Here is a 27,036-nt window from a genome sequence, read left to right on the forward strand (position 1 = left end):
CTCTTGTTCTGGTGTGAGGAATGGAGGAGGGCAGAAAGCCTGCAACACTACTGGCTGGGCAGGAACTTTAGGAATATAATCCGGCCTAGGATATAGGTAGGCCTTGGCTAATCCAGGGGCAAAGTCAATGCAGGAAGCAGCAACAGAGAGATCTTGTAGATCTCCTACTCACTTGAGAGATGCCAGGGCCAGCAGAAGAGCTACCTTTAGAGTCAGAAGCTTCTCCGAGGCTGACTCTAAGGGCTCAAATGGGGCACCTGACAGACCTTCCAGGATCACAAAAAGGTCCCAGGAAGGTATGCATGTTCTGCATATGGGCCTCAGCTGCCTGACACCACGCATGAACTTCCACCATAGGGACTCCACCACTTGTGGATGGACCTTCCAATCACTGGGCCTCAGCCCCTTCCTCAACAGGATGTCTGCCCCAACATTCCAGTTGCCCAGAATGAATATTGCATACACTGACCAAACTTTCCCTGTGCCCAGAGAAGAATTAGTTGCATTTGCCTGAACAGGGGGCGCAAACATAATCCTCCCTGGTGGTTGATATATGAGACCATCGCTGTGTTGTCTGTCACAACTAACACATGGTGAACTCTCAATTGAGGAAGAAAGAATTTCAGTGCTAGAAATAACACCCGCATTTCTAGGCGATTTAAATGCCACTCCAGATGAGGGCCACTCCAGAGACCATGAGGTGGACAGCCATCTAAGACTGTGACCCAGCCCATGAGGGAGGTCACCTCCAAATTCTCAGAGCACGTAGGCATAGCCACATGATGCTGATTACTCTCAGCGGTTTCGTCCTTGGATGAAACCCCCAAGTTTTCAGCCACCACTGAAATGGCCTCCTGTGCAATAGGCCTAATGGTATATCGTTGGCTATTCCTGCCATGAGCCCCAACAGTCTCTCATAGAGACTGCAGGGGATGCCCAGATCCAGCTTTATCTTGCTCAATGCTGATAGGCATGTTGGGGATAGAAACGCCCTTATCATAGTAGAATCATTACAACCTCTGCACTGGGTGAGAACAACATCTTGAAGTTGAATCGAGAGTTCCCTGGATCCTGTTAGAATTAACCAGTCGTCCAGGTAGTTTAGTACACGGATACACTGGAGTCGCAAGGGAGCCAGAACGGAATCCATGCATTTTGTGTAGGTGTGAGGGGATAAAGCTAGCCCGAAGGGAAGAACCCAATATTGGTATACATTGCTTCCAAACGCAAACCTCAGGAACTTGGAAATATGTGTCATTTAGATCTATCGTCACAAACCAGTCCTCAATCTGAATCTGTCGAATGATAAGTTTGAGCATCAGCATCTCGAACCTGTATGTCCGATGAGTACGGTTCAAATGACACAGATCTAAAATTGGCCGCATACTCCCATCTTTTTTTGTGGACCAGGAAATAATGTCTGTAAAAACCTCCCTCCCTCAGGGAACAGGGTTAAAGGTCTGCACTTGTATAGTGCTTTGTTAATCTTAGCAGTTCCAAAACACTTTACACTGTGTATCATTCAGCCATTCTCACACACACACACACACACCAATGGTAGCAGAGCTGCCATGCAAGGTGCTAACTTGCCATCAGGAGCAGCTTGGGGTTCGGTGTCTTGCCCAAAGACACTTCGGTATATGGAGTCATGCGGGCCGGGAATCGAACCGCTAACCCTACAATTAGTGGACAACCCGTTCTACCACCTGAACCACAGCCGCCCATGTTCTATGACCCCTTTGTCCAAGAGGGATCCTACTTCCTGCGTTAATGTTGGGCTCTGCTCTGTGTTGACTACTGTGGTGAGCACATCAACTTCTGTGCCTCCCGCGCACTAGCGCTGGTCCAGGCTCCACTCATGGATACCCAGGTAAACTTGACGCAACAAAGAAGGAACTGGCTGAATGCTGCCATGTGTCAAGCTCACTCAGCAGGTCTGCTTGGTAGGCCTGCAACACTGCCATTATATGCAGTGACCCACAAGCAAAACCAAATGGATGGCAAAGCTGGCCCCCCTAAATTACCTGCCATCGATGGAGAGAGGTAGCTCCCTTCGGCATAGCTAAATAGCCATGCCATTCATTCCACACGGTGGCTGAATAATAATACATTAATATAAATCCGACCAATATCCATATTTTGTCATCACTTCTGGAAAAAAATCTGAGCTTTCTGTATTGTGAGGGAGATTTATTTTCACTGGGGGGAAAAAAGCTCATCCAGCCTTAGTATTCACTTCAAGCATCTCTTTATATGCTTGAGAGCTGCTCTCCATTTTTAGCACATCCTTGTGGCTCCTCGGATCGGAGTAAGAGAGGAATTATTTTATATATATATATAAAAATAATATATAATATATATATATATACAAATATATATGTGTGTGTGTATATGTGTGTGTGTGTGTGTGTGTGTGTGTGTGTATATATATATATATATATATATATATATATATATATATATATATATATATATATATAAAATAATATAAAAGGCTTTCCATACCGAGATCCCCAGGTCCTGAGATTCACAAAGCCCTGAAACCCAACTCCCTTTGTCTGCAACGAGCGTGAGTCGCAAGCGGAGATGCCTAATTGTTAGGTGTTCACAATGCGCACAGTCAGACCTCTTGAGGGCTGCCCTGGCATGCTCCATCCCTAGACACTTCACACAGAAAGTGTGTCCATCTGTCCCCGTGATGAAATGGGAGCAAGGCATAACACACTTCCTGAATTCACTCTCACTCATACTTTTCTATTTTTTCTTTTAAAGGGACAGACAAGTAAAGAGTTTTTTTTTAAGATAGAGAGAAAATGAGGAGTCTTTTTGCGAGCATTACATAAACGACTGACATGCAGTCTCGCTGAAGATAATAAGGCTGACGGTGTGGTTCACAGGTGCCGGTTTTATATCACACGACACGCTTAATTGCCATGACACCTGATCACGGCAGGCCTATAAATAGGCATGATACCACACAAGCTTCAGATGCCGGTCACGTGTAAGGGCGCTTCCCACAGTATGGAGCTTAGTCAAACTCTTGCAAATGTTCATCAACAGCCACATTAGGAACAACATAAATATGTTCTAGTTTCAGTAAGATAGACGCAACTTTGAGCTCAACATTATGTGGCAATTCATTTAAATCCTGAACATCAAAATTAGAATCACCCAAGTCCTCTGTACTTAAATCATCTGAGGGCTCAGTACCAACATTATCAATCTGGATACTGTCAGAATAATGATTTTCAAAAGACAGATCTAAGCTTGACCCCCGTTTCTCAAGTAGTTCAGACTTTAAGTCATTTATTGAACAATCATTATGATTTCTGCTTCTGTGAGTTCGAAACAAACTGTAAATATTTGTCTTGTATGAACACCCCTCAAACACACAAACAACTGTTTTACTGTTTCTCAGATGCTGTGCTGATGTTGAAAATAGTCTTTTAAAGTCGAACACTGATTGCAATTGCATAAGAGACATTTAAAGTCTTCAGCATCAAAGCTAACACCTATTAAAATGAGTAGATATTAATTTCATTTTACTAGTTCATAGTTATATTATAATAAACAACTGAATTTACACTGCAAGCGTGCAAATACAAGTAAACTAATTATATTTAACTTAAATTAAACTAAACCTTTTTAGCAATTCCCAGTTTCCCCAACCCCTTGCAGTCAGTGGAGCATTTTGGATATAAACACAAGTTTGTGTTCATGCATCACTGTCGTGCTTGCATGCTACACAAGCTCCACTTTCACAAGTTCACAGGTAACAGTATTCTTCGTGGCATTTAATATAAAATGCTTCCCTGCCTTAGAAGACTTGAGTCACACACTTTTTTCTGCTGTCACTTGACAGCATACCTCCATCTGATGGTGACTGAGGTCATGCTAGGCATAAAAGGTAATGCTGACATTACAGTAAACTGAAGAAATATATAGTTGACTCTGGTTATTCTGCTAAAGCTAGCGGGGACACATTACATGCTGTAATGATCGGCTATGATGATGTCATGTGGGGTGAAGGGGCATGGTCGCCGCCCTGCTCTCTCTCTCTCTCTCTGTGACCTCCACATTGTGTGCTGACACACGGTCTCATGTTAAAGTACCATTTTTGGGATGTTTTACTCGGTTAATCCTCTTCTAATGATCGACCTGTAACCATGCGTAAGCCTATGGTATCCTTCAATGTAATAAACAAAGAACAGCACTTTCACTTTGTGTCAGGCTGAGTTATATTAACTTTCCTGAGAAACCTGTGAGGATCTAGCCGGATCCAATTGGTGCCCGAACTGTGAATGAACATCCTCAGAAAGAAAAGTTTGGACACCAGAGAGTGAGAACTTTAAATGTGGCTTTCATACTCGATGCTGCTACAAATGTTTGACTCCGGGGGTCATCACACACAATTGTGGGAACTGTAGGAAAAATAGGCAGAGTGGTAGCGCTGAACCTACCGGAGGGGTTGCTGTAGTTTCTAAGGTAGGCCAGGAGACCCCAGGTACTTCTGAGGTCACTAGAGGTGGGACTGGTGCTTGGCCTAGTAGGTTTCAAAGGACTCGTGAGGGTAAGCAGAGAACGGAGTCAGGGTCCAGTGCACAACAGACAGAAAATTCACACACAGTTAATTTGGTGCGAAACAGCCCAAAAAGGTCAAAGAATACTCCACTGACGGCAGTGGTGGTCGTCAATCAAGTTGCACTGAAGGTGACCCTGTATACAGGCGGATCCATTTCAGCAGTTCATCCATTCACCCTTCTTCAATGCAGGATAGAAGGAGATGTCATTCTTTCTTGGAATTTTTCCTCGCTAGAGTTGGCGGACTCAAAACAATGCACCCCATCTGGTGTTGTATGGCTACCTGTTCAACTACTGCAGCAACCGTTTACTCACCGTTTTGTGGCGATTCCAGACCTGTCTTGTCCCATTCTCTTAGGGACAGATTGTATGATGCAGGCTGACGTCCACATCCACCCAGCCACAGGAAGTGTTAAATTGGGAGATAATGCCACCTCAGCGCCAGACCTATGCTTGCTGGAGTTTGATGATTTGGAGGGCCAGGTAGCTTGCCTCACCTTTAAGGAAGTCCAGACCGATATTGGTCCAGTGGTGGAACAAGCAGCCCTACCTTCAGCGGACAAGAAAAACTGGCACACCTATTGGGAGACTGTGTTCATCTTTTTGGGGCAAAGCTGGGACGTACTTCATTGGTTGAGCACACAATAGACACTGGGACTGCAAAGCCAGTGTGTCTTCCTCCCTACCGTGCTTCACCTGCAAAAAGAAAGAGTGGCCTCAGACGCAATATAAAATTTTCCCCTATAAAATTTCCTGAATTCTCTAATATAATTTGTTCACCATGTTAAGTTTAAATCCTAAAAACAGATTAAAAACAGATTTAAAAACAGATTCGCAACTGACTAACATTACTCTGTTCCAGTTCACATCCTTCAAAGCATGTTTTGTTTACTCTCACAATCCCCCAAACACACACACACCCAAAGTCTCCAAAAAACAAATGAGACAGCAGTGTTTCCCACATTAACCAAAAGTTGTCCACAATGTGAAAACAACTCAGAGAGTAAGCTGAACTGACCAAAAAAATTACCAAGACAAAAAGTTCCAGTAAGAGAAAAAGCCCCTACTGATTTCAAGTCTGATAAACAGTCTGTGCACAATAACAAATATAATTTCCTTAACTTTTAAAGACTTGTAACAAATAATATAACAGTGTAGGATGTAAAGCCGAGGAAAAAACACTAATAAAATTAAATAAACAGAAACTCTAACCCAGTCAGAGCCTCAAAACAGAGAACCACATTAATACAGAAATAGATTTAAGACGAGTAAGTCCACAAAATCTAGGCGAAGTAATGCAACGACGATATCTTCAATAAAAATCTGAATACTAAAGAGCTGGAAGGCCGAGTGGAAACAATAAAAATAAAAGAAGAGCGAAAAAGACGCCGCTGTATAGGTGATGCAGTTCACCCCGATATCAAGAGTTTAACATAGTCTCCTGCTTCCTCCGCTGAAATAAAGTCCTTCTGAACGCCATTATATGTAATGCGAAGCCGAGCTGAGTGCATAGCGAGCCTCGTTAAATGCGGCTCGGGCCCGGGCTATCTTGGCTGTGTAGTCAGGGAAAATGGAGATGGTCAAATCGATCAATTTAATCTGCTGGAGCTCTCTCACACGGCGTAAAATGTCAACACAGTCACTGTGATAGTGAAATCTGCACACAATAGCTCGTGGTTGTTCACCAGGCTTGGGCTTCGGCTGAAGGGTCCGGTGGGACTGGTCCAAAACCGGCTCCTTCTCCAGACCAAACGCCTCTTTTAACAAGGCCGCTACAGCAGCAGTTGTACATGTGTCAGCACCCTCTTGAACTCCAAATCTCCAAGACTCCAAATCCTCACATTTATTCTCTAATTGAGTCATGGTCACAGTGAGAGACTCGATAGTAGTCTTCATGTGAGCTATATCATCGATGCAACCGGAGAAAGCATGCTCCATTTCCACAACAGTACCTTTCAGTGTTGACATGGTAGCCTCGGTAGCAACTTTATCACTAGCCAGCTGTGTTTTCACAGCCTGCAGGTCAAGCTGGATAATAGTCAGAATCTCCTGGAGCTCCTTTTCAAAAATATCGGCAATGTCCTTCCTCAATGAAGCCAGCAACTCAAGTCTGAGTGCGGCGAAGTTAAAGTCACCGCTCAGCGGCGCGGATTCAGGGGAAGAAGGGGACTCGCTCGCGGCACGCACACTTGGCCTCAGTCGTGTCTGAATGCTACCACTGGTTTTCGTGTTCTTTCCAGACATTTTAACATACCACAAAGTTAAAAGTGCAAACAAGGAAACGGAGTAGAATAAGTCAAAATCTATTGTATGACCGAAAAGCGCTAATTAATTACAATTTTAATCAAAATCAGCAGGAGCCTCCAACTTCGCGTCCTACTTCATCGAACTCCGAATTCGAATCCCCTGTTTTATTTTTTTTAAATGCTATGTCTGTGAAGGCCTTATATTGGTTTGGCAGTCTACTGTCTTACAGAAGTGAACGTTTCTTAATAGGGTAATGTGACATACTGCTTTGTTTTTGAAATACTGTTAATGCCTATGTGCCTTGAGGTTTTGATGTTACGTTATTATTTCAAGCAAGTGTGAAGTTCTGATGATGTTAATTCAATGCACATTGAGAAAAAGAAATGCTGTTCTTGTTGCAGAATGTTGGACTGTAGTTATGCGGAACATGCAAAGGTGTGATTAATGGTACTGCTTTCTGTAGCCCTACTTATGTCAGCTGTCACACAGGAGTAGTTATATCATACACTTTCTGTCAAACTGTCAATCAAAGTGTTGTGTGTGATAATTTATGACCCTCTGTGCTTCCCTGACTGGCAGGTCTGTAGGGGTGGTGAGGGGGGTAACCCCATCCACTGTATCAGCTGGTCAATCTGGCTCCTTTGTGTCTGGGGTGTTGTGGAGAGGTGTGTGGGGGGAATAGCCCCCCTCCCAACAAAAGGTGTTTATGTTAATGAGTTTGGTTTTTGGTTGGGTGAAATACATCTGAAAAGAAATAATGTTTTTAATATGGGGATGTGTTTGTGTTACTTTGTGGCGTTATTTCGTTTGTGTAAACACATTGTTAGAAAAGCATGATGTTTGAATGTGTACATATATGAGTAGAATATTTGTTTTGTGAAATAAATGAAAACAATTGTTGATTATGTTTTTAGGGATCCCAGTTTACCTTTAAATAAAAAGTTTAGGAATTAAAGCGTCTTTTTTTAAAAAAGAATCTGTTTAAAATAATCGTTTGTATTGCATACATTCTAAACACAAACCTTTAGGATGTAAAAATGATTAAAAGAGTTTTTTTTAAAAAGAATCCGTATTACTAGGCTTTCAAAAAAACACATAAAAACTTTAGGAGGTAAAAATAGTTAAAAGAGCTGTTTAAAAAGAATATCGCATATTACATGACTTCTAAACAAAGATCCTTACGATGTAAAAATGTTAAAGTGCTGGTTAAAAGATGTTTAAACTAGGAGATAAGTTTTTTCCAGAGATGTCTTCCAGTCGCTGTGTTAAGCAGTAATGAAGTTAAACTGAGACACGTCACTCTCGTTAAACCCCGCCCACACATACGTGTTTTCAGACACGCCTCTCTCTCTCTCCCTCTCTCTCTCTCTCTCTCTCTAAACACACCCATACACGTGTTTTCATCGTAGCCAGTACGTTCTGTCAAAATGTCAATCACGGCGGTAGAACTACAGGGCTAATTTATGGCCTCATCCTTGTCAGGCCTGCGTTTCTCTAGGAGTGCTTAACTTATGGCCCTTTGTTTCTTCCTGACCAAGAGTTTTTTTATGACCAGGGGGGATCGTGGTGTGATCCTACAGATTGTTTATGATAATGAGTGACTGTGGGGGTGTTAATGGGTTTTTAAATAGCTTGTTAAGACATTATGGTTAAACACAGAAGACAGTCTGCAACTAACTGCTACAATGGCTACACCGAGAACTCCTAATATCTCTAGTAGACGGTTCTGCATCACGCGTATAAGAGGTGCTGATGAAAAGATTGAGGAGTTAACTTTTGCTCCAAGAAAAAAACAACACTGTATTAGTTTGTCAAAAATTCTTTGTGTGGGTGATGAGGTTGTAAAGGAGCTGTCATTTAACCCCGAGCAGGGCGTTACCAACTCCGGAGATCCTCTCTTAAGACCGCCCTCATGCTGTGATGATTAAAAACAGGGTGGCCTGTGTCACAGTCAAACACATTACAAAGATGGCTCAATATTCTACATACGCCTGCTACAGCAACACCCCGGAGACAGCACCGGCTCTGCCTGAAGACAACGCGACAACGCTAGAATCCACTCCGCAAACATACGACAACAAGTGGTTGGATAATTTCTGCAAGGAATTAGGATATCACAACCTAAGTTTCCTCACAACTCCGTACAGAATCAGCGGCTCTTTAACTGGCGCCTCTGCCTACATCGGTGTTGATGACACAGACGGCTGTATTCGATCTGACGCATTCAAGATTATAAAAGCGACAGTCGTGGTCCTTCTGGAGCATGTTATCAATAAAAAACTGAAAGATCTCTGTTTGGGGTGCGAAGTGGATCATCCGAGTCAGCTTAGACACTCTTGTCTCTTCGAACCTGACGTGTATTTCTTTGACAAATACTTTGAGGAACTATCGCGTGATCTGCTCAAGCCTGGGCTTAAACATTTCATCGCTCAAGCCTTGAGTCGGTTTGGTTTGAGGGTTAACCCTCAGAGAATTCAAGGATCGGTGGATGCCGTTCTACACGAGCTGCGGGACGAAGTGTACATCGTGCAAAGGCTTAACGAGGTCAGAGAGAAACTTGTGGATGTCAGCAGCGAGCAGATCGTCTACGACGCCGTGGACAGCTGGAAGGGGGTCATACCAACCGTTTGAGATGGGGAATGTGTGCAGCGCTACAGGATTAGCAAAGAGTCTGCTTAAACGCCTTATTAGGTGCGAGATGTCCAGTCTGTTGTACAAATGCCTTACGGACTGTGTTGGTGTATCCGTAGCTGTAAACGGATGCGTAAACGGATGCGATGTTGACCCGAGACGTCTAACAAATCTCGTGAATCAGATGTGTCTTGTGTGAGGTATGGTGTGTGATTGGACTGCTTTGGTACATATGTGTATTAACGCATGCGAACCGATTTTGGTTTCTATCACAAAAATACTAGATCTTGTGACTGAATGTGGCAGACGTATTAGAATTGCAGACATTTTATGTATGTGTACATATGTGTATGATGTGTGTGAAATTCTGCTGTCGAGAAATGACCAGACAGATGTCTGTGAAATAATTAACGCATTTTAGCGTATGTGGTTGACAAAAACACTGTGATGTGTATAAAATTCCTACACTCCCTCAATGATGATGTATGATAACGTTTATGATCTTTTACTGAAATAAATACCAAGACGTTTAAGACCATCTGTGTTATTCTTTTGTGATTGTTAAAGTGTCAACATGTCAGTAGACATGACAGCAGACCTGAAAAAAGTCTATTACACACCTTCAAATGCGGGGTCTTTTGGTGGTAAAAAACGTTTAAAAGACAGTGTTTTAAAAGAAACAGGGGTTCGTTTAACAGATGAACAAGTTTCGGATTGGCTTGCCGGCGAGGATGCTTACACGCTACACAGAACTGCACCGCTAAAATACAAAAGAAATCGTGTTTTTGTTTGTGGTATTGATACGTAGTTTCAGGCAGATCTGGTCGATATGTCTGCATACGCCAAGGAAAACGACAACGTTCATTTTCTGTTGACGTGCATAGACATGTTTAGTAAATATGCGTGGACTCGGGTTTTAAAAAATAAATCCGGCGTCGAGGTGTCTAAAGCTTTCCAATCTATACTGGATGAGGGCAGGGTGCCCCGTAAACTACAGACAGATAATGGGAAAGAATTTTTTAATAAACATTTTCCAAGCATGACAAAAAAGTACAACATACAACATTTTGCAACAGCCACCGATTTAAAAGCGTGCATCGTCGAGCGGTTTAATAGGACCTTAAAAGGGCGGATGTGGAGATATTTAACTGCTACAAACTCCAAACGCTATATCGATATTCTTCAAGATATCACGGACGGATACAATGCCAGCTATCACAGGAGCATTAAGATGAGACCTATTGATGTGTCCAAAGAAAATGAATCCGCCGTGTATAAAAACCTATATGGATATAAAGACGGCCCCGGCGTAACCCCTAAATTTAAATATAAAGTTGGCGACATTTGTTAGAATTTCTAAAGTAAGAGGTCCGTTCACAAAAGGTTATAAAGAAAACTACACGCACGAGTTTTTCGCTATAACAGAATGCATATCACGCTAACGTCCCGTCTATAGGTTGTGTGATTATGACGGCGATGTCATCGATGGTGTTTTTTATGAAGAGGAATTACAAAAAATATTTGTGAACAAAAACAAAACATTTAAAGTGGAAAAAATTTTAGACAAGAAGAAACAAGGTCGGAAAACAATGGTTTTGGTTAGATGGCTCGGATGGCCCTCAAAATTCGCATCGTGGATCAACCAGAAAGAATTGGTCGACGTACAGAATCCCATAAAAACAGACGAAACCTCGTAGATGACATACATTCATGTAAAAAACCAACCATGACTGCGGGTGGTTTTTATGTAACGCTTCCCTGTAATGCCTCAAGGACCGTTTATCCAGAAAATAGTATATCGTGTTATACAACTCGATTATCGAAAACTATCAATCTAAAAGGAGACTGGCAAGTCGGGTTAATCGAATTTGAATATCCACTGTCGTGGTACACATTTAATGAGGAAGATGCTACGTTCATTTTCAACTATGGTGAAACAACGAAGACTGAGAATCGGGTCACCGAATATAATAGTGAAGGCAGTATATCAAACGCATCTTACAGGGTAAAGACTGCATATTATGACGACGTCGTTTTTTTGATCAGGGAGATCAACGCGACTCTGACACAACGTGCGAGTCTCGGCTATGATCATGTTAAAAATAAAATTTTTCTCAAAGGCCCACCGAAGACATCACTGACATTTTATGGAAAGGTGGCCAATATTTTAGGATTAAAACCGGGGGTTGCTATTGAAACTACGGACCATGCTCTTGAAAGATCTGGCATGACTTATGTGCCTTTTCAGGCTGCCATTAATGCGGAGTTTTACAGTATGTATATTTATACCGATATCATAGAATACCAGACCGTGGGGGATTTCTACGTGCCGCTACTGAGATGTGTACATATAGAGGGGGAGAACCACAAGAATGTTAGTGTTAGATACGATACCCCACACTACGTATCGGTTAATAAATCGTCCGTCAGTGAGATAACCATACAGGTGAAAGACGATCAAAATCGAGACGTGCGCTTCAGTTACGGGAAGGTGTGTGCCAAGCTGCATTTTAGGCCTATGAAACTATTTGTTTAAAAAACTAATAATAATAATGTCATATTTCAACAATTACCACACAGACCGTTATGTCCAATATTACCAGAATCAAGCGGGGAATGGGCTCCCCGGTTATGCAGGGGGCGGAGTTATGTATGGAGCCGGGTTAGGGGGTGTGTTTAGAGGTCTCTTTAGAATGGCCATTCCTTTGCTAAAACGCGGTTTTAGCATAGCCAAACCACATCTTAAATCAGCAGCAAAAAACATACTAAGCGATGTTGTTAGCAATACATTATTGCATACGTTTAATAATAACAACAATAATAACACTCAAGATGGATCCGGACTAATGGTGATGGCTCGCAGAAGAGCATCTAAACCGCCAGGGGCTCGGAGGAGTGGCCAAACGATGAAGAAAAGCAAACATAACAACAAGAAATCGTCAGTTGTAAAACGCAAGCACAAGAAGACACCAACCAGCTCTACAGCAAAAAGACCAAAGACCTGTGTTAAAACAATATTTTAGACCATGTCTTTACTACACAATTTGTCAGAAGAATGCTTAAAAACCGAGCTGGACCTATTCACAGTACCATTAACACAAACCGTTATTGAAAAAAATACATATATAGAAGTACCACCGTTGTCAGCAATATCAGAAACATCGCCTGTGGAGTTTTTTATAGCGGGGACTGGAGAGGATTATGTGGATCTAAACAATCACTAATGCAGACGGCACAGACATAGTAGACGGAGCCCCCGTGGGACTTATTAATTATGCCGGATCTACGATATTTTCACAAGTGGACGTGTCGCTTGGAGACCGTCTCATATCACAAAGTTCCAACACATATCCTTATCGATGCATAATAGAGTGTCTCACCAATTATGGTCAAGACGCTCTTGAAACGCTGTTCTCAGTGGGGCTCTTTTACAAAGACACTGCCGGTCACATGGACGTAACGGACCCCGCTGGTGGTAATAGAGGTTTGACCAAACGAGCTGCATTTACCAACACCAGCAACGTTGTTGAACTACTGACCCCCATTCACAGTGACATATTCTTTCAAGAAAAACTAATGCTTAACGGTGTGGACATTAAAATTCGCATGACGAGGGCGAAAGATGAATTCTGTTTGATGAGGAGCGACGCTGTGGCCTATAAACTAAACATCGTGTCAGCTTCACTGTTTGTGAAAAAAGTGTCGGTATCACCAGGTGTGAGATTGGGGCACGCACAAGCATTGCTCTCGACGCCAGCCAAATACCCCATCGACAGGGTGTGTGTGAAAAACTTCTCAATCCCTGTAGGCTCACGTGTATGTAATCAAGAAAACTTGTTCTTAGGAACTCTACCAAAATCCATTGTTCTGGCTATGGTTGATAATGATGCGTTTACTGGCTCGTATAATAAAAATCCGTTCGCCTTTAAAAACTATGACCTAGAATTTTTGGCAGTTTATCTGGATGGCCAACAGCACCCCGCTAAACCTCTGCAGCCTGAATATGGTAGTGGCTCTGCGGTACGCGAATTTTACCAGTTAGCGTTGGCTTCTGGAAAGCATCTTAAAAATCAACCTCTAGCTATTGATAGGGAGGATTTTCTGCATGGGTATACCCTTTATGCGTTTAATCTCACGCCGGACGAAGACTGCAGTCAACACGTGTCGCTTATCAAGTCTGGGAACATTAGGCTAGAAGCACGTTTTAGACAGCCTCTCCCCGAACGATCAACTTAATTGTTTATGCCATATTTGACAGCATCATCGAAGTGTCAAATCGCAGACAGATCCTGGTTGATTACTATTAATAGGCAAAATGGACACCATCCAGCTTACGGCTATAATGGATAAGATCTCGTGTAATACCCATTTTCTCGGCGTACTACCGTGTGACCACCTACCAAAAGCCCCCTTGAGAAAATTACCATCAATGGTGATAATCAGCACGCATCCTTCAGGACTCCCGGGTGAACGCTGGCTAGCCATCTACATAAACGGGGTCGGCGTGGTTTGTTTTTTTGACAGCTTTGGTAATAAACCAGATGACAATCGTTTTCCACATAATATCAAAAACTTTCTAAACCGAAATTCTAGAGTGATTCAACATTCAGCAGTACAAGTCCAAGATTTTTCATCAGAGACCTGCGGGCAGCATTGTGTGTTTTTTCTCTATCACATGGTGAAGGGACATGATTATGACCGTGTGTTGAAGATGTATACCGGCGATTTTATTAAAAATGACAAGATGGTGTCAGCATTTATGAAAAAACTAAAACTAAAAAAAGGTCTTTGTAATGAAAATGTTTTCAGATGTATTCGTTGTGTTCAGACAGGTGAAATGTTTATGTCTAACACTAGATTTTTTCAATAAAAACAAAGAAAAGAGATTTCTTCTTTTTTTGACTCATTATTATTATTATTATTATTATTATTATTATTATTATTATTAACATTATTATTATTATTGTTATACATACACCACATACAGTAATACAGATAATAACAAGATCATAAACAATAGAAAACTCGTGGAATAAAAACGTAGCCACTGACTCGTGTCAAGAGTGGGTGATTTGAATACAGGGCCATCTGAATAATTTGATTGTGCTGATGGTGTGTTCGGAAGTATTTTCTGTTTTTTACGCTTCTTAGACGAGTTGGTTATAGGCGAAGTCGATTTGGTTTTGAAAGAGTTAATTGCGTGTCTGACATAATGGTTTGGCACCGTTGAGTATGGTATGTTTAAAGTAGCAAAAGCCTCCAGAAATTCGAGCCAGTCGACAGGTCTTCGGGCACCAGAAATCTTTTGCGGAGCCGTGATGCCTTTAACTAAATCGAGCATATGTGAGCCGGGAATAGTTCTACTGTTAAACACAAACTCTCCTGAATCGTCTGAAGATGTGACATCTTTCATTTTAGACATTTTATCTAAAATGTAGCGAGCGTTTTTTACACTCCTCTGCGGAATATTCTTCAAAATATCAGCCGCTACGTTATCTAAACTGTCGTGGTTGTTTACGCCGGGCGGCGCAGACGGCTTTTCTTTTTCAGGATGCTCAGTCTGCATAGGTGTCAATGTTAATGTGCTGTTTTCATGGTCCCCTTGTTTAGCGATTGTTAAAAAGCGCTGTAAAACGTTTGTGTACAGCTTCGCTTTTTCATAACTGTCCAAGTCAGAGCGATGTAAAATATTTCTTATAGCTATGTCCAAATCATTCTCCACGATTTGCTGAATAGATTTGCGTGCTGTCCCGGTCTTTAGTTTGTCCAACTGGTGCTGCGGGACTAAAAACATTTTCTCTGCGTACTCCATTTCCTCTGTTATCTAGATGCAATCAGGCTGGAGATGAAAGGAATAGCCACGCTTAAGAGTGGTAGAAGAAAGCCCCCCTGTTTATTTATTACACGTCTCTTTCTTTTAACACCAACAGTCTTATCCGGTACAAATTTGATTACGCTTTTCCTTTTTCTGAGCTTCTGGTATTGTTGAGATGTGAGAGGTATATTGCCGTAGAGAACATTAAGAGCTACTTCACACAATGTCGCAATGAGCTCGTCTGTGGCAGTTTGTGAAATAATCCGTCTTTGTTTGGGTGACGCTTTTAATAATATTTTTAAAAGCAGCAGGTTTCTACAAAGTCTGGCAGACATTTCGCTATCTGCTGTTCTGGAGATATACCACAGGGTGTGGCGCAAGTAAATCTGTTCTGAGGCGATAGTGTTCAGGAGTTTTTGTTTTATAATCAATCAGCAGATACCCGAAAGGCTTGCTGGTTGCGTCTTGATAACATTCCATAAAAAATTTTGTGTTGCCAGGATACATTTGTCTTCCTAGAACACTGACTTGATCAGCATCTCGGGGATTTTTAAACAACATTAGATAATTTGTGTTTAAGCTGATGGTCCTACTGGCTTTCCCTTGGCAAAATAAATTCTGTACAATATAAATGGCGCTAAGATTTCTATGATGTACATATTGGGTAAAGACCTTCTCCACTTCGTTGCTCCCGCTGGCCTCTTTCATCAGATCATCGAGGATTAACAAATTAACCGTGTTGTGCAGAAACAGAGCATCATCATTCAGAGTCTGTGGTAATCCTTCAACAAATTTTATTTTGTACATTTTCAACAATTCATCATACAACGGTTGCCAACAATCATAAATATACACAATATTTCCAATTTTTTTAGAAATCAAATGTACAGCATTTTGCAACAACATTTTTACAAAATATGACTTCCCCGAGTTTGAAGGTCCGCTTATCACACATGAAAAAGGGTGATGTAATCGGAAATCAAACCCCTCTGTGTCTCGCACACCCCTATGTCCAAAAAGATTGTCAGAAGCCATATGGGATCGTTGTGAAATCTGGGAGCAGTACGCGTTTGTTGTACACAACCTGAAACTTTTTAACAACTGACCTGTTGTGTAGTGTGAATTGTTTTTTATTACGTACAATGGTATCTGTGTATGCCAGTATATGGCGACTATTATCCTCCCCCACGACGAAGTGATCGACAAGTCCAATCAGGGTGTCTAATCTAATGGCTTTTGAATTTACTGTGTTGAGCGTGACACCTTTGGCTTTCATGCATACCTTACCCTTCGCAGTGCGGTAGCCATATGTTTTTGGTACGCCTGAACAAAATTCTACAATATGATCACCAGCTCCAACCTCGTCAGTTAAATTACAGAGATAGGGGCCCAACGGAGGTTCCCAGTCACCCTCTCTAGATGTAAAGATCACACTGTCTGTGTCTCTGTACAACAGCCTGTCACCCAATTTGTCCATTAATTCGTAAAGTTCTAGATGGGCATGAGCTGTTGTGAAAGCCCCAAGAAAGAGGTTGATGTCGCGAGTCTGCCCCCTTTCCCATCCGCATAACCCCACTGAATTAGAGCCACGCTGTCTGAAACGAAGGAAAAGTGTTTAACATCATACCCGTCGCCGAATATGTGCTGTGTAAATTGTTCCGGGTCCGAAATTAACTCTGTACACGGCAAGTTTTCACGCATGGAGAAACGACCCCAAAGTGAGTTCAGCAGAAGTTTGTTAATAGAACGCCGTGCTGGGTTGCGACTTATTTTACCGGCGTACATCTTAATCCCCTCTTTCTCAAAGTAGTCTGAGATGTAGGATTCCTTGACTGCGTCTGTCATAACGTGTGCGGGGAAACCGCTGGCCTCTTGTTTATATTGTAAAAATGTTTTAACATAATCACAAAACAAAGTTTCTGACCGTTGTGGAAAATGCCACACCTCGTCCACGTTCGTTACAATATAACCCTTTTCCACACATTTCAACAGCTCTATGCTGACCTAACACCCTGAAATAGCTCTTTCCTTATCAGTATGACCACACCGGTCTGTCTGATTCTGTTGTTCGGCGCATGTACAACAAAGTGGAAACATAAGCTTACCACCGGTCCTATAGGGAAGGACGGGGTGAAGCAGTTTTCGTGCTGGTAGTACTGTAGCCTTGACAAACCCATAATAATTTTCAAGAGGTTCAAAATCCTTGAAAATTATTTGTGGATGTCCTATGGGGTAACATTTTTTGGCCTGGCAAAAGGGGTACAAACTTGTAAAGTCGACATATCGTATTTTTTCACTATTGTCGGCTTTGTGATACAATTTGTACGCGTTACTACGACCACCAAATAGCGCGTTGCGCGGTTTCAATCGTTCAGGATGTGTGTAAGTGGACATAAACGCCATTACAGTGAGATCATTCTGTTTAGCGTTATTCCAGTCACATTCCCACATCACCTCAACATCGAGACCATACGCCTTTTCCAAAATTTCGACCTTATCATCAAACTGTCTTCTGAGCAAACTGTAGGGCACTTTTGATAACGGATGTAAATGGTTTGGGTTATAACGACATTCATGCCCGTGAAACATGCATCCGTTGAATTCGAAACTGTATTTGACACCATCCTTTTCAGAATAACCATCGAGATGATATTTTCCAATCACCATCTCTCCATGATTTAAAGCGTGCTGAATGTTCACGCCTCGTGTTGTTTTGACATATTCAAGCCATTCAATGTAAACGGCTGAGTATGTCTTGTTCTGATTTGTGTATGCATTGTTATGGGTCAGAGCTAGTGTGTCTTTAGGTAGATAGTGGGTTTTATACACGGCCATGCAGCACGCTGCTAAAGTGGTGTATCTGAATGGGTCGAGTTTGGTACATTGTATGAATCGTCACGGTACTTCATGCATGCCTCACGGAGTAAAACGACATCGTTCTTGCCGTACATGGCGAGCTCATTTTTTAAATCAAAAACCTTACCCGACACGTAACATACCACTCATCACACAGAGCCCTCTCTTTGTCAGACATTGTCTCATAGCCGTAGAAATGCTTATCAGGGTATGGGCCTACGTAGTCTTCATTTAGTGTTCTACTGAACAGATGTGGAAAATGACCTTTCATAGCACAGGTTAGATTTAACGCGGCGGATGTCATGGACAGACGCATAGGGATGAAAGAGTAGCTATCGATGAAACGTTGCTTGAATGTCTTATCATACATTAAAATGATCTGACAGCCTTGCATAGTAATTTGGAGTGTTAGCCCTGCTTTTGCAAGATATTCCAATAGTATAAAATTGTCAGACCCTGAAGCGTTGTGTGCAACCCCTGTGTAATTCTGATAATGAGGCTGTCTAAACTTTTTAACAAGTTGATCTATACAGTCTGTACCAGCGGCTGTGAACTCTTCCCCTTTAAATGTAATGGCGCATACGAAATTTGCTACGTGTTTACCGTCCGTGTGTTGTGTCTCAAAATCATAATAAATGTATTTGTCGCTAGGTGGTTCCATTTTTATCGGTTGTATGAAACATTGGTGTACTCCATCATTAACCAATTCAGCTTTACAATGGATACAGTGTTCTGCAGGGCACACGTTTTTTTGGTGCTTCTCTGTTGACGTGATATCGCCTATTACATTTCTGACAGTATTTAGTGATATCACACTGAGCGTACTGTTGTCCTGTTTGCGTTTGTTTATGCACATTGTAACAGTAGCTGATCTGCAGTACCGCAAACAATCGTGACATTGCCTCGTTTTGCCAACGTATTTATGACAATCAGGTGCATTACATACATCACAAACGTATTTACACCTGTGGTCTCTACGGCTAGTAAAACCATGATAGCAGTATTCGCATACATATGGTGTACCAATGAATGCTTTTAGGTTCTTAATCAAGAAATAATGTTCGTTGTGTAGATACAATTACACAGTCTTATTATGAGGCTCGTCATTGTTCGTAAAGTGTTCCAACAGACCAGAACATGTCCTATGGAACACCACTATTTTAACATGTAACATCCGTTCAAACCGTGTGATGTCATTAAACCCTATCTTTTGTTGTACCGAATACCTTGCAGTTTTCTGTAGAGACGCGGCTAACGACTCAAGTTCACTACATGGCGTATGCAGTTGTAGAAAATGGGACAGACAGATCGCAAAACATAGATTGTTAGATATGTTGTTGGGACAGAACAGATTCATTCTGTTTCTGGCAATCACCTCGTTATGAGCTAAATCACGTATCTTTCGATAAGCACCACCGTGTTTACCACGAGCTATAGACACATTCAGATCTAGACATTCATCAGCCCTTACGTCAGAATTACTTTGCATAATGTTCTCTAGTTGTTGTATGAATATGTGCAAATCGTAATCGTTATCAGGTGACAAGACAGCGTTAACGTCAGAGGGTAGACTAGGGCCTCTCAAGGTAATGTTGATTAAGCCCCCATCGCTGGCCAGCAGTCTGGAAAACGACACTATTTCAGACATGATATCATGCAGAAATATAGCGTATGCTGCCAGGTCTGGAGCGGTTATCACACGCATGTTTATACGACGCCGTATCTCCAATCCATTAAATCTGCGTCTCGGTACCACTGTATAACCACCAACAGACCCACCCTCTCTTACGATAGACTCAATAGCGGCTTCGGATAACTCAAAATTTGGCTCCGAAGGATTAAACGATTGTCTGTCTGACCCCCACCCCACCTGCTGTGAATTTGAATCGCTGTCTAACAACGAATTTGAACCGATGTCTAACAACGAATTAGGCAGTGGTTCTGTTTGAACCTCAGCTATTGATCTAACACTGTTTAATAAGTCCAACAAAGTATCGGTGGTAGACTGCTGTCTATTCAGATCTTCCAGTGTCCGAATTAAACCCTGTAACGTCTCTGTATTGCCACGCTGTTCAAAAGTATACAGACCATTGTCGTAGCATCTTCTAAATTTAACTGCTGCTCCCAGATTACACGAGTTTTCACCACACCCCTTTGACATTTTTACAGATTTTTTTTTAATTGAACAAAAACTAGTAAAAAAAATAAATCACACACAGTAAACAGATACGAACCAGCAAAAACACACACACACACACACACACAGGGGTATAAAATACTTATTGTACAACTCACCCGAGTTTCTTGTTTTTAACCAACTGTACAAACTGTTTTAACAATTCCGTCGTCAGGTGTTCATTGTGATCAACGCGACTCATCTCCCCAGCAAGAAGCTTCTGGGTTGCTATGATTTGTTTATGTGTGATGGTATGGTTTTGTAATGTTTCCACAACACTTTGATTATAAAGACGCTGATTCTTCTCTATAACGTCCAGATGCTCGGTGACGCTAGCAAAAGTCTTTTCAAATCCAGCAATACGATCCTCGATGGCCTTGAACCCGATTCGTATTTCCTCCGCCGAGTCTCTGTTATTGTCTATAACAACAGTAGCCTCGCGACCAAATGCTTCTTGGTTTGAAGGCAGATCGTCTCCAGGAACCAGGGTAAATACACAGGCGTCCCACGAATCAAACAGCTCCTGATTCCAGTTCAAACAAGAGTCTATAGCGCGCAGTTCATTCACAGCTGACTCTGTTGGAAAAAAAACACAAAACATTGCTTAGGATACCAGCACTAATTAGGATGATGAAACACTCTTTTTAAAAAAATAAAAAATACATGCTACATACCGTCTGTCGATCGTGGTGGAGATCTTGATCGTTTACATTTAGACGTCGCGACACCCACACTGTGGACCTGAGCGACTGTTTTACGCTTGGCCTTTCCAGAGCTTGTTGGTATACAGCGTTCAGTAGAAACCGCAGCACTATTTTTGAACTCGGGTGCAGCGATCTTGTTTACAAGATTTGACAAGCCTTGAACAGTAAACAAACGAACACAATACATAAGAAAACATCTTAAACCGCTTTTAAACATAACAGTTAAATATCTCATTATTACAGATCTTACCCAACACGGGGTTTTCCAACCTGACTCGCGGGACTTCTGTGTTCGACCCTTTGTGTAAAATAAAGTAAAATCATTAAACACATACACATCATACATAGGATCGTATACTTATAAAGAATAACAACGTACGTACCGCTTGCCTTGTTCAGAAACTTAATTTCGTCTACGATGTCCAGGATAGACACAATATCAGCATCACCTGTAGCGTTGGATACCTGTTTTATCCACCACAATAAACCCATAAATTCGTTTATAAATAAAAACATTCTTAACCATGTGTAATAATAATAATAATAATAATAATAATAATAATAATAATAATAATAAAATAAAACAAAACACTTACTGTTACAACAGACGGCCATCTCCTCTTTGAAGTATTCTCCAAAATAAAATATAAAGTTTTAGCGGTGAGTTAAAACGAGAATCGACGATTCACCTAAAATTACACAGCGCTCTGATACACAGCTGAGATCTTAGAGACTTCTGCGTAACTGACCCTACTTTTAAACATAAAGCATACCTATTGTAGGGTGTGTCGTAAAGCCATTAACACCCCCACAGACACTCATTATCATAAACAATCTGTAGGATCACACCACGATCCCCCCTGGTCATAAAAAAACTCTTGGTCAGGAAGAAACAAAGGGCCATAAATTAAGCACTCCTAGAGAAACGCAGGACTGACAAGGATGAGGCCATAAATTAGCCCTCTAGTTCTACTGCCGTGATTGACATTTTGACAGAACGTACTGGCTACGATGAAAACACGTGTATGGGTGTGTTCAGAGAGAGAGAGAGGGAGAGAGAGAAAGGCGTGTCTGAAAACACGTATGTGTGGTCGGGGTTTTGCGAGAGTGAGGTGCCTCAGTTTAACTTCATTACTGCTTAACACAGCGACTGAAGACATCTCTGGAAAAAAACTTATCTCCTAGTTTAAACATCTTTTAACCAGCACTTTAACAATTTTACCTCGTAAGGATCTTTGTTTAGAAGTCATGTAATATGCGCTATTCTTTCTAAACACCTCTTTTAACCATTTTTACCTCCTAAAGTTTTTATGTGTTTTTTTGGAAGCCTAGTAATACGGATTCTTTTTAAACAACTCTTTTAATCATTTTTACATCCTAAAGGTTTGTGTTTAGAATGTATGTAATACAAACGCTATTCCCCCCAAACACCTCTCCACAACACCCCCAGACACAAAGGAGCCAGATTGACCAGCTGATACAGTGGATGGGGTTACCCCCCTCACCACCCCTACAGACCTGCCAGTCAGGGAAGCACAGAGGATCATAAATTATCACACACAACACTTTGATTGACAGTTTGACAGAAAGTGTATGATATAACTACTCACAGGCACCTAGGTGCTGCTAAGTTTCCTTTATGTTATGGCCTGAGGACAGAACTTGTTTTAAGTGGGGGGGACATGTAATGATGATGTCATGTGGGGTCAAGGGGCGTGGTCGCTGCCCTGCTCTCTCTCTCTCTGTGACCTCCACATTGTGTGCTGACACGCGGTCTCATGTTAAGGTACCATTTTTGGGATGTTTTACTCGGTTAATCCTCTTCTAATGAACGACCTGTAACCATGTGTAAGCCTATGGTATCCTTCAATGTAATAAACGAAGAACAGCACTTTCACTTTGTGCCCGGCTGAGTTATATTAACCTTCTTGAGAAACCAGTGAGGATCTAGCCGAATCCTTACAATGCGTTTGATGTCATATGCTGTAGACTGAAAACTGCTTATACTTCTGTTTATTAGTTTTCCATTTGAAAAGGGGTTCCCAAACTTTTCCAGGGCAAGGCCCCCAAATGGCTTTAACATTTGATAGAAGCCTCCCTTTTGTAAGATGTCTTTAAAACACATTAAAAATACAGACTTCTGAATAGATCCCCCCCTTTTTATTATTAATAATTACATCTTACATCTTTACATTACATTACATTAGGAATTGATTGTGTGTGTGTGTGTGTGTGTGTGTGTGTGTGTGTGTGGTTGTCTGAGAGTGAGAATTTATTTTTCACACAAAATTGTTGAGGCCCCCTGGGCACCCCCTGGCTGCCCCCACTTTCAAAACCACTGCACTAGACGTATAGTACATAGTGCATAGTGTAAGTGTATAGTATTCTGCCATTTTTATGATGCATGTTTTCAGAACAAAAGTAAGGTATTGAGTAAACGTGCCCCGTGCCATGCACAGACCAACTAATCGATAAAGAGATTTGTCGACACCGATTATCTAAAGTACTAAGTTTCTATTTTATCTAAAGTTTCTATTTTGTATTTAAACATACATGCAAATAATGTTCACAGTTGTTCATATTGGGACTTACCAACTTCAGCAATATATCTAAACTGGCAAAACTTTTCAGGAAACAACAGGAAACCTAACACAGAAGGAAAGGTGAAATTTCAGATTTAGTTTTTTTGTTGGGACAGTTTGCATAATTGTCACTGCAGACTCTAATTTATTAACTAGACATTCTGGTGGTATTGTACTATACTGAAATATACTGACAGGTGTAAGAATGGAATATGAATTCTTCCTCTATACTCAATACTCACTATCTAGTATGTAATCCATACTCAATTTAGTATGCATAAAAAAATGAAAGTAGTATTCATATGAGCATAGTAGTATTCATATGAGCATAGCAAAACAAAAATTTATATTACAAAATTGGCAAAAAGAGCAAAGTCACCATATAAACTAAAATATCTCTCATAGCAAAACAGAAACTCTGGATTTAAAAAGTCTGGAGGGCATAGAAAACTGTCAATCATGTACTATCAGTCCTATCCCTACTCAATGATGCTAAGCTGAATGGATTCACTGCTTGGAGGGTACCGCTGGTAGGGGGAGGTGGGGCGGTCTGGGGGGAAAGCTGCATTGCTTATTAGCCTTATTATGACAAGGGACAGCAAATTTTTGGGACAGGTGACATGGGTGCATTTCATCAGACATGAAGTTGACGCGTTTAACTGCCGTTGGATTAACAAAAAGAGGTGCATGGCTTTAGAATCAGCGGTTACATGCAGTAAACAGACAACAAGCAGTGGTGATTCTGTAAACATATCGGCTGTGGATAAGAGACACGGCAGGCGAATGCACATCACCGGTCAAACTGCATTTTGTTTGTTAACTAGAAGTTTTAATAAATTGTTATTTTGTTTTTACTCCAAAGGTTTATGCCACTTACGTGCGTTTCAGTCGTCAGATCAATAAAATGTGTTCCCAGAGATTCACCTATTTTGCCTCACTTCTCTGCTCTCTGCTGTGTCTGTGTGTGGTGGGGGCCCAGTTTCGCCCTCTGCAAAAACATATCCAGACACAGAGCAGGACATGCCATAGTTTATTCATGTACTACAGTAAAATGAGCCTTATCATACTACCATTATTTTTTTACTTATGTGACAGCAAAATAATATTAGCAACAAAATTAATACTGCACTGGTCAAACAGAGGCAACGAAAGTATCGTCCTTTGAATTAGGTTAGCTTAGCGGTTTGCCTTAAGGCAATGGAGCGCAACATGTGTTAGCTAATACACGTGAAATGACTACCTTACAAAGACAGTCTGTAAACTAGTTGCGATCCTGCCACTAACCCTAAATGTGCATGGAAAACTCAAACTTCCACTTAAAGCAACATAATTTCAAATTCTTAATTGTACTTCTTGTACAACAGGAGGTCTTCACTTTTGAAGCGAGGTAATGGACAGAAAACTCGACATGGAGCGACCTAATGCTATGTCATGTGGTTACATGACACAAAAACCTCTGGTGTCAAACAAAAATTTTACTTAACTTTTCTTTTTATTTTTTCTATGGGGAGTGTTATTTGCTTTTAGCCAAACTGAACAAAACAGCTTTAAACCGGAAACCATGATGTTCAATTAAACCAATATAAAAATGGACTTTGTATAAATGACACGGTTGTTTTACAATATGTGTGTGTGTGTGTGTGTGTGTGTGTGTGTGTGTATGTGTATGTGTGTGTGTGTACGTGTGTAGGTCATAAAGTGAATTATTTTCACTTTAATTATATGTTGAAATTTCACAATAAAGGTAGAAAAGGTTCTGACATGACTTTATCTTTGTTTCATTTTTTTACTTCACAAAAACCTGCTAGTATGTGTAGACTTTTTATATAAATATTATGTATAACTGATCAAATATAATTGAAAGGACAAATCTAACAAAACAGATTTCAAGACACAGAGCATATAAAACTGAAGTCATATTAAACACTAACACAACTCTGGCATTGGTGAGCGTCGGCACTCAGTCTGAGGTAAATTTCCGTTGTTCAGCTGATTCTCTCACACGTTTTTGAAAATGACTGTGAACATCAGTGAGCGCATGATGCAGGCAAAGCTCTGAGACCTTCATATGCCCCAAATAAGACGCTTCAATCTATTCCAGACTTCCAGATCATTTCTAGACTACAAGTCGTAGTGTGTTTACTGTGTAGTCAATTAGTGCCTCAGTTAGTGCATCAGGTGATGGAGGTATGAACAGTGTGACAACTTACCCCACTCTCCCCTATTTTGTGTTGTTGTGTTGTTCACCTTAGTCTGAGATACAGATTTTTCATTGTTGTGATTTCCTGTGCTTTTCAGATGTGTGCTGGGCAAAACGGTAAGTAAATGTTGCGTTTTGCATTAGACGCACGTTAAGCATTCGGCCCGCGATCCCTTCTCGAAATTTGACTATAATGAAACGGTATGATACTGTCATGCGCGCTTGACTTGCTTTCTTTCTCCTCAGACATAGCCGTGTCCGTTTTCACCGTCACGTCTAAAAGTATCACGGTTCGCTGGATGGGACCGTCTGACGCGAGCTCCTTCAAGCTGACCGCTACACCGAAAAACTCGCGTGAGCAGTCCGTGTTCACGCAGTTCGGCAGCAGCACGGTTATGGGCTCCGTGAACTCACTCTCCTCGAATACAGTGTACGTGGTGCGTGTGGAGGCCATGGATAGCTCCTTGAACCTACTCAGCAGCGCCGAGACCGAGGAGACAACGGGTGACTTTTCAAATAATGTTCGGGTCCAAATGGCCGATTTACTTTTTCCACTAAATATAGCCTAGGCCTATTCAAGTATTAAATTGCTTGGACCAATCTCACTAATGACAATGAAAAAAAGGTTAAATAAATAAATAAAATTACGTGATAAAAGAAAGAGCAGAACTCCTTCAGTGATCATTTGAGGTGAGGTGGGCCCACTGGAATTGCTGATCGGTTAATACACTGGGCTTTAACAGTTTTCATTTTCCAGGACAGTTTTTGTTACCATGTGTTTTCTTGGGTCCGATGCCTACATTTGTTTATATTTGTACCCTGTAATGTGCTCTAGATATCAATATTTTGTTGAAAGGAGCTAGGCCTATCCTGAGCCGAGATATAGGCTTCCGTAAACAGCTGTATAACCAAAAATTTGTTGTTTGCCATGACACAAAGATGGCCATGGTAGTTTAACAAAGTGAAATAAAATAAACTAGCGATTTTGCAATGCCAATAAATAGAGGTAATCACTCAAAAAAATTGGTAAATTAAAAAGCAGTCAAGCAACCTGCATTGGACCACTTGAAATGGAATGACCCTAAATTGTTTATTCTTGCCTCATTAGCCCAAAGCTGACCATTACTTAAAATTTTCACAAATGTCACAGATGTGTCTTTGTATCTTTGATTTCTGTCAGCACCCGAGGTTCCTTCCATTGTGCAGGCCTATTCCAAACACAGCAACAGCATCACAATGGAATT

General features: G+C 41.3%; 1 protein-coding gene across 1 annotated transcript in view; it reads left to right on the forward strand.

The window, feature by feature from the left end:
* fndc7a (fibronectin type III domain containing 7a) overlaps positions 1 to 27,036 on the forward strand; it is a 71,637-nt gene that overhangs the window by 12,915 nt on the left and 31,686 nt on the right. The window contains exons 2-4 of the mRNA XM_047162699.2: positions 25,891 to 25,909; positions 26,039 to 26,296; positions 26,973 to 27,036. The exon at positions 26,973 to 27,036 is cut by the window's right edge and continues 194 nt beyond it. Of these exons, the coding sequence (XP_047018655.2) occupies positions 25,891 to 25,909; positions 26,039 to 26,296; positions 26,973 to 27,036 (341 nt within the window). The remainder of the gene's footprint in view (positions 1 to 25,890; positions 25,910 to 26,038; positions 26,297 to 26,972) is intronic.

The sequence above is a fragment of the Ictalurus punctatus genome, chromosome 20 (assembly GCF_001660625.3).
Source record: "Ictalurus punctatus breed USDA103 chromosome 20, Coco_2.0, whole genome shotgun sequence".
Taxonomy (NCBI): Eukaryota; Metazoa; Chordata; class Actinopteri; order Siluriformes; family Ictaluridae; genus Ictalurus; species Ictalurus punctatus.